At 35.0% G+C, this 13,073-nt stretch overlaps 1 protein-coding gene across 1 annotated transcript in view; it reads left to right on the forward strand.

Annotated features, from left to right (window-relative positions):
• TBCK (TBC1 domain containing kinase) overlaps window positions 1–13,073 on the forward strand; it is a 245,377-nt gene that overhangs the window by 57,504 nt on the left and 174,800 nt on the right. Inside the window, exons 6-10 of the mRNA XM_011966312.1 lie at window positions 8,016–8,157; window positions 9,539–9,599; window positions 11,029–11,090; window positions 11,705–11,766; window positions 12,727–12,875. Of these exons, the coding sequence (XP_011821702.1) occupies window positions 8,016–8,157; window positions 9,539–9,599; window positions 11,029–11,090; window positions 11,705–11,766; window positions 12,727–12,875 (476 nt within the window). The remainder of the gene's footprint in view (window positions 1–8,015; window positions 8,158–9,538; window positions 9,600–11,028; window positions 11,091–11,704; window positions 11,767–12,726; window positions 12,876–13,073) is intronic.

Below are 13,073 nucleotides of genomic sequence, written 5' to 3' on the forward strand. Positions count from 1 at the left end.
ATTCTCCTGCCTCAGCCTCCCGAGTAGCTGGGACTACAGGCGCCGGCCACCTCGCCTGGCTAGTTTTTTTGTATTTTTTTAGTAGAGATGGGGTTTCACCGTGTTAGCCAGGATGGTCTCAATCTCCTGACCTGGTGATCTGCCCGTCTCGGCCTCCCAAAGTGCTGGGATTACAGGCTGGAGCCACTGCGCCCGGCCTCAAGTAGATGTTTTTGATACAGATTTTTGTGTTATATTTGTGTGGCTGCTTTTAGACATTTTCAGAATTATTTTCTTTTTTGAAGATTAAGTTGAGATTGTTTTAGATAAAATAGTTACAAAAATAGTATAAAGAATTCCTCTATACGTATCTTCATCAGTTTCTCCAAATGTTAACATTTCAGTACATTTGCTTTTTCTCTGTTTTCTTCTCTAAGCATATATGTGTGTATGTGTATAATGATTGTTTTTTATAATCACTTAAAAGTAATTAATGTTATGTAATAACACTTTACCTCTAAGTACTTCCATTTGTATTTTCTAAAAGAAGGACTTTGTTTTTTTACATGACCTCAGAACAGTTGTCAAAACAAGGAAACTAAACTTGATGCAGTATTATTATCTAACCTAGAGACCTTAATCATATTTTTTCAATTGTAGTGTGGCTGTTTTTGATAGTATCCATTTGTGTTTTCCTCTTTGGGCTTCCTAAAATAAGTTTTATCACACCGTTACTGAGAATTGTGATATGAAGTCATGGAGTGTGTTTTTCAAACTGAATGTTACTTAAAAACTTAATATAATTTTTTTAAAAGCCAGCCTCATATATAACTTGCCCTTTTTTCTTTATAACTCAAATTATAGGTTTCTTAACTAAACTTTTCGTTAAGTTTATGGCTGTGTCTTATTATTAAGAAATAGATAATAAACTTAAACTTTATTCAGTGAGGAAACATTTATTGAGCAATTTCTCTTCTGCCTGTTTGTTTTACAAAAATAAATAAGATAGTCTTCTCTCCTCAAGAAGCTCATTGTTTAGTGAGAGAATTTTCTGTTCTGATGGGCTACTTATTAAGGTACATAAATTCATAGTCTTACCGTTTTGTGTGTTGAAAACTTATAGGCAAAAACCAATTCTTGTTTCATAAGCATGAAAATGGTATTTTGCAAAGACAGTCTACAATTCCTTATTTGTTCAAAAAAGCCCTTTCGAATATGAAAGGGGTTTTTTTATTCAACTTATATTTGAATGTAAGTTTTTAGTGAGGCTCTAGCTCCTTTGTCATGTATGATAAATGCCTTTCAAGGTGACTTTTAAGTAGCTGTAGTACAAATGATTGCTGCTACTGCTTTTGTCTAAATCAATTTGTGTAAGAAAGAAATCCAAAAACTTAAAAATTACTTTTAAGTTTTTTATTTTTATTTAAAGGTACTTTAGGTTTCAGTGATGAATCGAAGAAAGGAGGTGATTTTTCTTAAAGCATATCAAGTAAGAGCTACACTTGAATTTAAAATGCTTGGATAGAATTGGTCTTGTGTTACCATTTGGTCTGGCTTGCTTTGAAGTCTTAGACCCAAAGGGTCTTACCAGAAAATATCAAAGAGCAAAATGTGAAACATTAGCCAGGAAAAATAAAGTGATCAAACAGCTAAGGCATGAAAGAAAATATTTACACCAGAAGAAGCTTGCAGTTGATTCAAAAGACAAATATTAAGGAACAACAAAGTAAAATGTTACCATCTGTTTCAAAATACTGTAAAGAGTTGGAAATCAGGCATTCATTTCAGTTGGCCAGTAGCTTGATACCTTGTTAAAACATCAAACAGATGATGAAAGCCACTTTATTTACCTCATCAGTCATACTCACAGCAAAGTTCTGGTAATTGTCTTTGAGTGTTAAAATGCTATGATACAGAAGAGAAGGTTGTTGAAAAAAGATGACCTACATTAAATAATTCTAGGGCTTATTATTTTTTAATAGTTTTCCTATGATTAAAAGGGAAACTAAAATATTTGAAACAAAGTTTATCTCTGTCCTGTCAGAAGTTTTTGATATAACAATGTACCTATAGTTTTGCTTGATTTTTCATTATTATCATTTTTCAGTTAGATGTGCTGGAAATCAGGAATAAAGATGAACACTGACTTCTGGATATATTGTGGTGATGATAAAAGTACACCATTGCATTTGTATTAAATTTTTCATTCTTATTAAATGTCTTTATAGATTCACTAACATTTATTACAGCTTTATGAGGTAGGCAGTAATATTCCAGTTTTACAGATGAAGAAACCTAAATCACATATAGAATATGTGGTAGAACTGAAATTAGAACACAGGTATTATAACATCTAGTATAGTGCTGCTTCCACTACACTTCAGCTGTTTCTAGAGGTATCACACATTCATTTAGAAGAGCAATATCATCATCTTAGGGTAAAATAACACAATACAAATTTGTATATGAGAGAAATACACAAGCAAATCATAAGAAGATACTGGTATCACATCATCATTCTATTAAAAAGAAAAAGGAGTTAAAAACCAAATTTACCCATTTGAATTTAAGTCATAATTCCTGACTTAATTGACTTGTATTTTGAAAGTAAATAAGTACTAGCATTGATAGTTTGAGGAGGTTGTAGAAAAGATAGGAAGAAAAACAGAAATATTTGAATGTCTACTTAATATACATTACATAGATGAAACATATATTTAAATATGTTTTGATTATAATCATCATTGTAAGAGGATATAATTTAATCTAACTGGTTTTAAAATCTAGATTGTGGGTGCTCATGAGTAAATCTGACAATAAATGAAGAAGGGGCATGCACATATGTAATAAGTATGGCAAAATTTCACTCCATCTCTCGTCTAAAACTGTTCTTATTCCTTTTATTTCTAGGAACTGGGATTCAAATTTAGCAATTGCTCCTATGTGTAATTCTTATTTACTACCTGCTTTTTAAATTGTCATTTGTAAGGCCATCCTAGTGGGCATTTTTGATAGGAATTTTTTTTTTTTTAAGCAAAACTATACTGAGTATATCCTCTATTTAAGGCTCATTGGTAGTTGTAGAGGATTTATAAAAAGATACGCAAGTGCCCTCAGGTATATAATTCTTTGTTTTCTAATTGAGATGGGAGGTTAAATTTTTGTACATGAAATATATAGTGTATAAAATGTATAGCATCATACCATGTATAGCTTTTATAAGATATAGAACAGGCAAAATGAGTACTTTATAGAATCAAATCAGGTATTGATGGCAGTGGCGGCCTGTGTGGAATGGGCACTACCATGATGCCGGCTGCAGTGGGGGAGGTGTTGCTGGGGCTGTCACTTCACAGAGCCTATAGGGGCCAGGAGCAGACAGGAGCCCCACCTTCCCGGGCACAGCTGCAGCTGCCCAAGTTGGTGCTGCAGACCTGGGCTTCCCGGTGCTCTTGGGGGCTGGAAGCAGACAGGAGCCCTGCTCTCCCAGGTGCAGCTGTAGGCTCAGAAATGTCTATTCCCACTGCCTGACCCCTCCCTCCTCCCTGTACCCACTCTGATCTTGGAGGGAGGTCGGGGCCAAGCCCAGGTGCTGTTGGACCCCGGCTGGGTGTGTGCACACTCGAGGCAGCACTGACACTCCAGCCCCCTGCTGCCTTGACCCCCTGTGGACTTTGGACACCAACAGGCGAGGGAGAGAGTCCGAAGGGGGGCTGAGGGCAGCTCAGCGCTGGCCTGCAGGCGCTTCTTGGCACAAATAGCCTGGGTACCATGAAGCGACAAGAGTCAGACAGGTTCCTGGGTAGAAGGGGGCAGGTCCCTGGTGAAGCCCTGCCTTCAAGCCGTTGAGGGACTGAAGCCTGGGAGATGGGCTGCCAGTCCCGTGGACCTGAGTGGGAACTTGTGGTGCTTTTTCTGGGCCCACCCATGGCCGCCCATGGACCAATGGATGTGCACTTCTTCCCTCTGAGGACCATAACAACCCTGGACTCAGCCAGACTTGAGCAGATGATGGATGGCCAGCTACAGAGAGCAACTACCCACCCCAGGGTCTTCTCTCTGCTGAGGGCTGAACACTCATAGGGACACCCCACCTGAGGGGAGAAGCTATCCACCCTAGGGTCTCCTCTCAGCTGAGTGCTGAACACTCATCGGGACACCCTGCCTGTGGAGAGGAAGTACCCACTGTGGGTCTCCTTAGGTGTTCTATAGCTGGATAAATCTCTTCAGCTTACTCACCCTCCACTTGTCCGTGTACCTTATTTCTGGATGCAGGACAAGAATTTGGGACCTGCCAAATGGCAGAGCTAAAACAGCTATAACAAACAGGGCTGAAACAACCCCTTGCCTGCCACAATGCGGGTGGCAAGGAAAGAAGACAGAAGGAGAGAGGAGCTGCAGCCCTTTGGGGATCCCAGACCTAGGAGCTTTCTGAGCCAGGGCTGTGACACTCTCTTTGGGGCTCTGCAGTTCCTGACATCTCCAAGTTTCCGTGCACAACCATGTTCCCTGGTGCCAGCCATGGAAGCTGCTTGCAACACATGTGGTCCAACCACAGCCTTGCAGGAAGCCAGCGCCGTGTGAGCACCTGGACCTGCCCGCTGTGCCACAGCCAGTATGCCTGGCTGTGCATGGTGACCAGACCCCACACTCACTCATAACCCCTTGCCACTCCATGCCTGGCTCTCCCTTGGCCAGCATGGCATCCAGGCCAGTAGCACAAGCTGAGCACAGCCTGCCAGTCCAAGTGGATGGAACGAGCCCAGTGGGTCCAAGCAAAACTCAGGCAAAGACACCACTGGCCACAGAAGTTTCCACCTGACAAAGTGACACCACAAAATCCCGTGATAGTATATGTTCCTTTATGGAAAAAATATAAATCTTTTTGAGAGACATTAAAGAAGACATAAATAAATATGGAGATACCATGTTTATAGATGGTTAGAGTCAATATTGTTAAGATGTTAGTTCTCTACAACCTGTCTTTATTTCTTATCTATTTTCAATAAAAATTCAACTGTATGTGAAAGAGAAAATACTTGGCAAGATAGTTTTAAAATGTATATAGAGAAGAACAAACACCCACAAAGAGCCCACATTTTCCCAAAGAGAAGCTAAAAGGTACGTATGTTTTGAGAGGTCTTAACAATTATCAGTAATTATTTAATAAAATACATTTTATATGAAAATATTTTATTTAAAATAGTGTAATAGTATACTCTTAGGCAAATTGACCAAATGAACAGATGAAGGAGCCAAGAAACAAATCTCTGTACGTGTGGAGATTTGATTTAGTATACAGCTGGCACTGCAGACTAGTTGGGGAGAAAGAGGTTTCAATAAAGGGAACAGGGCTCAATTGCTTATTTATGTAGGAAAATAAGTTGTACTTTGTCTGACCTCATATGAAAAATGAATTCTAGATGGATCAAGAAACTTAAATATAAAAGGCTAAACTGAAACTTTGAGAAAATTAACAGATTATTTTGACAAAATCATTAAGTATAAGGAAAAAAGTTTAATTCACCTGAAAGATAAGAACTTCTTATTCATAAACAGATACCATAAAGAGAAAGAAAAGACAAAACCACAAAGTGGTAGAAAATATTTCGAGTCGTAATTACTGAAGAAGACATTAGTGTCTGGAATTAAAGAAAAAATGTGCAGTAAAAGATTATCATAGAAAGCCTAAGACTGCTATCCTTAGAAACTAAGTCCTGCTAGCAATGTTTGCCCTTGGCTGTTGCCTTGAAACTTGGATTGCAGAAATGTTCCCATGGATCCCTAACTGCTGAGGCTAGTTTACTGTGCTTGTAAACAACCAAAGTGGTTTATGCTGAGCACTTGCTTTCCTTCTTGAGTTCTTGAATTTTTGTACATGCCAGGCAGAGAGTGCCTGTGTGACAAGTCCCAAATAAAATCCTTGGATTTTCAATGGGCTTCTCTGGCCAGAAACATCACATAACATTTGTTCTTCAAGATTGGAAAGAAGTTCAAAAAAAAAAAAGAAAAGAAAACTAAAGATACATCACATACATGGTGCTACATTTTTGTTGCTGGAAGAAGAATGTATTCTATGTGATCCCTGATAGGAGAGAGAGAGCATAAGGAAGCCTCTATATAGGTTCCTTGAGACTCCCTCTCTGTCTTTGTTCCTTGTGATTCAGCTATACCCTTACTGTGTCACTGTAATAAATCTTACAAGACTTACTTGCTAAGTCTTGTAAGTCTTTCTAGTGAATTTTTAAACATGAGAGTGGTCTTGGGGACCCCAAAATAACTAGAGAAATAAGCAAAAGACTTGAATGGGCATATCACACAATAATAAACCCAAATGACTAATAAACATGTGAACATTTGCCTCAATGTCATTAATTTTCAAGGAAATGCAAAGTAAAACCACAATAGATTTTATATACCAGATTGTTAAACATTAAAAAGTCTGTCAAATATCAAGTGTTGGTGAAGAAGTAAAACAATAGGAATAGTCATTCACTGCTGGCAAGTGTATAGATTGGTATAACTCCTTTTGAAAAACATTTGGCATTGTTTAATGAAGTAGAAAGTGCACATATCCTATGGCTTAGAAGTTTGGTTCTAGGTTGTTAACATTGGGAACCTTTTGCAGATGTATACCATACATGGCATTCTGTGCAATGTTGTTCATAATATTAATAATAAAAAGCAGGAAACAGCTTAAATGCCATTGCTATTTGAATGTATAAATTATGATATATTCGTATAATAGAAAAAAGAATTTAATGGATACAGCTTCATGCAACAATATAGATAATCTTGATTGAAAAGGCAAAAGAATACAGTCATCCTAATTCCAGTGTTATAAAGTTCAGAGATGTGCTTGACTAAACAGTACATTTTTTAGGGATACAAATATGGTAAAACCATCAGGAAATGGAAGAGAATGACAAACACAAAAATTCCAGGTATCTTCTCCTCTGGAGGAACAGGAATGGAGATACAATCAGGGAGAAGCACAAAGGGACTTTCAGTGATAATTTTATGTTCTTCACTTAAACTGCTTCTTGGTACATGGGTGTTCATTGAAGCTTTCTTCTTTATACCTTATCCATATTTAAGAGGCAGTGTTTTGCATTTATTCAATATTTGCTAAACCAGTTTTCAAAAACCTTTTATGTCAGTGAAGTTGTGAGGAAATAGGCACTGTCATGTATTACTTATGACAATATAAATCAATATAACCTCTCCAAAGGGCAACTTGGTGTGATAAGTCAAAATTTAAAATGCACATACCATATGATCTTGGAGTGCCACTTCTAAGAATATATCTGTCATTCATATGCATATACTTGTGGGATATGTAATAGTCATAATATATTCATCTCATTATTGGTAATAGCAAAAGAATGGAAGTTCCAAAATGTTTTTGTCAAATTAAGAGCATCAATGAAATTATTGGCAGTTTTCAAAAAGAATGAGAAAACTCTATACTTGTGTTTTTAAAGAACAATCTCTAAAATATACTTTAAGTGGAAAAAGGGTACATAGCAATATGTATAGTGTTTTACCATGTGGGGCAGAGGTGATGAGTGGACAAAGTTATATATACATAAATATGTCAGGGTGACAGGGGTATAGAGATAGGAGTTTTACTTTTCAATTTATATCTTTTTATAACATTAACATTCTTACTACTAAAAGTAATAAATACTTTTTTAAGAGATAAAATGAGCTTTAAATAGTAATTCAGTATTAAGGGAAGATAGGCAGTAAGAGGGAAGGAAAAACACTTGGAAGCCAGAGAGAAGTAAATAAAGGAGTTAATGCTGGAGGGAAACATGAGGGTTTTAAAACTGTTTGAGACTTGTGTATATTTACTCTTGATTCCTTGACATTGAAGGTCTGTATTATAATGGTTAGTTTAGAATGCTTTCTAGCAACAGTTGTTAATTTAATTGCATGGGACTTTTACATAGATCTTACCACACTGATTGTAAAAATGTACTATTGCTTCTTTCCGTGTTGTAATTATTCATTATTTTAATGTGTCATTACAGGTATCCCTCATACTTGGCCCCTGAGGTAATTGCACAGGGAATTTTCAAAACCACTGATCACATGCCAAGTAAAAAACCATTGCCTTCTGGCCCCAAATCAGATGTATGGTCTCTTGGAATCATTTTATTTGAGCTTTGTGTGGTATGTATAAAGAAATATTAGTATAATAAAAAGAAATTGTGCATTTATTGGAATAATCTTTTGGAGAGGAAAGTTAATAATAATATGTTTTTGCTGTACAAATTGATTACATATGAGGAGAAAAGGCTTAATTTGGCTTAATTATGTTTGATAATTAATTTCACATATTTTTTGGCATCTCTAGAAACATACTTTTACTAAGTGTGAATGTAAATGTTACCAGATGTGTATTATTTTGGAATCTCTGTAATGTGTATATTTTTACAAAGTTAAGATGTTTATATTAAGTTATATAAGATATATGGAGTACCATTAAAAGTTTAACAAGATATTGAAGTCAAAACCATGTTTTTGGAAGATTGATATGACAATAATGTAAGATTGAGAAGAACAGCAGTTTTTTTCAATGATGTCTACCTGTAGTTCTGATTTGATAAATGTTTAAGAACATTTTTTCTTCTCTATTAAAAAAAATCAAAACATCTCTCTTTTTTCTATAAACACCAGATAATCTTAAGCCTTTTCCTTCTAAGTTTATTTAAATGATCATATAAGCTTAATTTGTTTATGATAAGAGGAATATAATTATAGCCAACATTAATGAAGCATTCTGCGTTATGTAACCCTCACCATAACCTGTGGTATATATACAGTTAATATTTTAATTTTACAGATGAGAAAAGTGAGACTTCAGATGGTTAAGTAGTTTGCCCAATTTATGTAACTATTTGGTGGTGGGAGAGTCCAATTTGGCACACATTCATTGCTCAACTCATAAATGCTGAAGGCATAAGTGTTTAACTCCAGACCTTATATCAAGGAGCCTCCTGAGGCAGACTAATAAGGAAATAATTAAAATATAATGTGTGCATCTTAAAATATACCAGGTGCTGTAGGAGCATGAAGGATGACTGTGTGAAGTTATTGTGGTAAGAGAGTGCTATGAAATTTTTTAATGGAGAAACAGGCTACCTGGATCATAATATTTAAGTAAGAATTAGCTTGGTAGATGAAAGGGTATAATCAGTCTTACCCAGGGGACATCTTGCTCTCAATAAAGTAAGACTCCACGTGGCCTGGAATACCTCTAGATATCCAGGTATGTGTTGATCTCAAAAGTGAACAATGCTTACATCAAACTAGAATATAATGACCCTTAGATGTATGAAATGTTTAAATGATACATATTATGCAACACTTTCTAAAATGTTATTTCACCTGTAATTTTTCTTTAGTGGAGCTGACTTTAAAAATCCAATAAAACTTTTGGAGATAAATGGAGATGCCTGATAAAATCAGTTTCAGCTATAAGGGGAGAAAAATACCTTCCTAGAAGAAACGTGTAAATATTAACACAAATTTCTTTTCTCATTTTATTTAGGGAAGAAAATTATTTCAGAGCTTGGATATTTCTGAAAGACTAAAATTTTTGCTTACTTTGGGTAAGTGTCATATAATTGCTTATCTTTCAGATATAAATATAACTTAGTAACTGTTAGTAATCATGCACATTGAGGATATGTTCTTTTGAAATAGTGAGGACACTGAAATATACCCCTTTTACTCAAGTTGCTAATGATCAGTGGTAATGATCAGCAGAACAGCATATGAGGTCCCTTCTAAAACATTACAGCAGAAATGTCTTTATTCTATGAGGAATTTTAACCTAGATGGAAATAATCTTAGCTTTATGATCTAGCCAAGTAAATTAACTTGTGAAATCAAAATATGAGAATATAAAATTGTATTTCTGTAGCAGTTTACCTTCAGGCAATGTATCTTAACTTTTGGGCTATCTTTCTATTTGATGAATCATGTACAAATAACAACTCAAGAAGAATATTGATTTTTTCCATATAAAAGGCTCATACAAATTTTCATGTGTGTGGATCCAAACATGTATAATTCAAATTAATAAAAATTTATGTAATCTACTTTCGAGTGGAATTAATTAAGCACGTTTGGTAATTAAGGAGAGAAAAACAGTGATAGAACACTTTATGCAAAAGAGTGACAGATTAGTATCCAAGTTAAAAAGATTTACAAATAAGAATATGCACAGAAAAGTATTAGTGAACATTAAATAATAATGAGTTATAAATAAATTTGCAAAAGTTTTACCAGATTTACCACATTTAATTACAAAGATTGATACTACAGCTATTAAGAAGCCTTGGAGATTCTTAAATATGGTCTGTAATCTAAACTTATACTTTAAATTCCCAAATCAATGTAAGTACATTTTCCAAATTATGTATAATAAAAATAAATTAGTCTTGTAATCATAAAAACAAATCTACAAAGCCTTCTTAAAAAGCGCTGTTTATGTACAGTCATTTCTTGAAGAGGATTGGTTCTAGCACCCCCACATGTACCAAAATCCATGTGTACTGAAGTTCCACAGTCGGCCCCACAGAACCCATGTGTATGAAAAGTCGGTCCTCCATACATGCAGATTTTGCATCCACAAATACTGTATTTTCAACCCATGTTTGGTTGGAAACAATCCACAGATAAGTGGCCCTATGCAGTCTAAACCCATGTTGTTCAAGGGTCAACTATGTGTGTCCTCATGTATATATTTAGACAGAGAGAACTAGAGTATCTTTACCTTCCTTGTAAAGGAGTTGCTCCTTTATCAAACTGTTTTAAGCTGATATCTTTCAGTGTCAGTTATTCAATTAGTATTTGTCTGAAGCTTTTCATTTTTATCAAAACTTGTAAAGAAATTTAACAAAATGATAAAGTTTTCAGTATTTTAAGTTCCAAAACTGCACTACTGCATTAAAACATTTTTGATCAGTTTCTTTTCTGATTTGTTGGATAGATTAGAAAAGTAGCATTTATTCATATAGTTTTTCTGTTTTATAGACTGTGTAGATGACACTTTAATAGTTCTGGCTGAAGAGCATGGTTGTTTGGACATTATAAAGGTTTGTCATTAATCTGGGTCTTAGTCCATTTGTGCTGCTATAAAAAAATACCTGATATTGGGTAACTTATAAAGACAAAAATTTATTTTTCCACAGTTATTGAAACTAGGATGTCCAAGTTCAAGGCACCAGTATGTTTGGTTTTCTGGTGAGGGCTGCAGTCTTCTGAGAGAGAAACACTGTCCTCACAAGGTGGAAGGGCAAGCTAGGCAATTGCTATGTGAAGTCTCACCTTTATAAGCCTCTTAATGCCATTCACCAGGGGAAGAGCCCTTGTGACCTAATCACTTCTTAAAGGCCTCACCTCTTAATATCATCACATTGGCCATTAAGTTTCAAAGTTCATTAAGCCTGAACTTTGGAGGGGACACATTCAAATCATAGCAATCTCTTCATGAAAATTTATTTTACGCACTTGGGATCCACTTGGAAGCTATTTTAAAGCAATGCTTATTTCTCTTTAAGTATTTGCTTTTTCACAGTGACAAAATTTGTATAAAGTACAAATAAAAACTTTTAACATATCAAAATCTTCTAGCTTAGCAAACGTTTGAATAAAGTATATTTCTAAAATTGATCATTTTAATTAATTATTTTCTCTCTTTATTTACCAGGAGCTTCCTGAAACTGTGATAGATCTTTTAAAGAAGTGCCTCACCTTCCATCCTTCTAAGAGGTTGATATTTAGAGATTGGGATTACATTGAGATCCTTTACACATAAACAATTGATTTTTTTCATATTCATTTTAATATAATGGATTAAATAAAGATAATGTACATATGTAGTAGTATATAATTGACATCAGTATCATAACCATGAATGATGTAAGCTTTCGTTTTTTGTGAATAAATGAAAAAGTAATTAAAGTTAAACTATGGTCAGAAAACTGACATATACTAAAGAAGTTACTAGTTCATTTCCAAGCTTTTAAGTAGAATATCAACTAAGACTGGAATGTAGGTATTCCTAGACCCAATAATAACATCAGTGAAATGAGAATAAAAGTTTGTTATCAATATGTGTTATAGCAGTGAACTTGGATAAGTGGTGTGATAAACTAACAACTGTTGATAATAAAAAAGGATTTCTTAGAAGTTTCATTAATTGACTTTGACTTGATGATGTCACTAGTAGTCATACAGCTATCCCTAAACTCCTTTAGTATATAATGTTTGAAAATAGTGTATACAAATTTGTCTTTAGAAAAACAACTTTATCAAGACATGTTAGAGAGAAATAGTAGTTTTGTGTGGATGTACCACATTAAGGGACAGGAAGAAAAGCCAAAAGGTATTATTATAATAGCTTGCATATTTATTATTTAATTAAGATATTCAGTAAAGCAGGTGAATGCTAGTCAGGCTAAAAGTAAACAATGCAAAAGCTTTTATGGAATGGTATTTTTGATACATCATGAGGTAAAGTACAACATAAGTAAAAAAAAATCAGTATTTACTCACAGTTATTTGATTGTAATATAAAAGTATGCATCTAGACTCTGCAAAGGAAAGCTGTATTATTTTCTGTGCTAATGAGGTGTTTAAGACTTTCAACCAGTCTCTTGAATGTATGCCATTATTTTAGGAAATTTTTTATGACTTTCATTCATGCTCTGTATTTTAAATGTTCTCAAGGCCAACCCCAAGTGAATTAATGAAGGACAAAGTGTTCAGTGAGGTGTCACCTTTATATACCCCATTTACGAAACCTACCAGTCTGTTTTCATCTTCTCTGAGATGTGCTGATTTAACTCTGCCTGAGGATATCAGTCAGTTGTGTAAAGGTAATGATAAATTAAAGCATAGAAAATGAGCCTTGTTTTTAAAGGAAGTTTCCTTATCCTACTTTCAGTTTTGAATTTATCAACAAAATATATTAGTGGAGGCCAGGCGCGGTGGCTCAAGCCTGTAATCCCAGCACTTTGGGAGGCCGAGACGGGCGGATCACGAGGTCAGGAGATCGAGACCATCCTGGCTAACAC

This window comes from Mandrillus leucophaeus, unplaced genomic scaffold (assembly GCF_000951045.1).
Source record: "Mandrillus leucophaeus isolate KB7577 unplaced genomic scaffold, Mleu.le_1.0 Scaffold756, whole genome shotgun sequence".
Taxonomy (NCBI): domain Eukaryota; kingdom Metazoa; phylum Chordata; class Mammalia; order Primates; family Cercopithecidae; genus Mandrillus; species Mandrillus leucophaeus.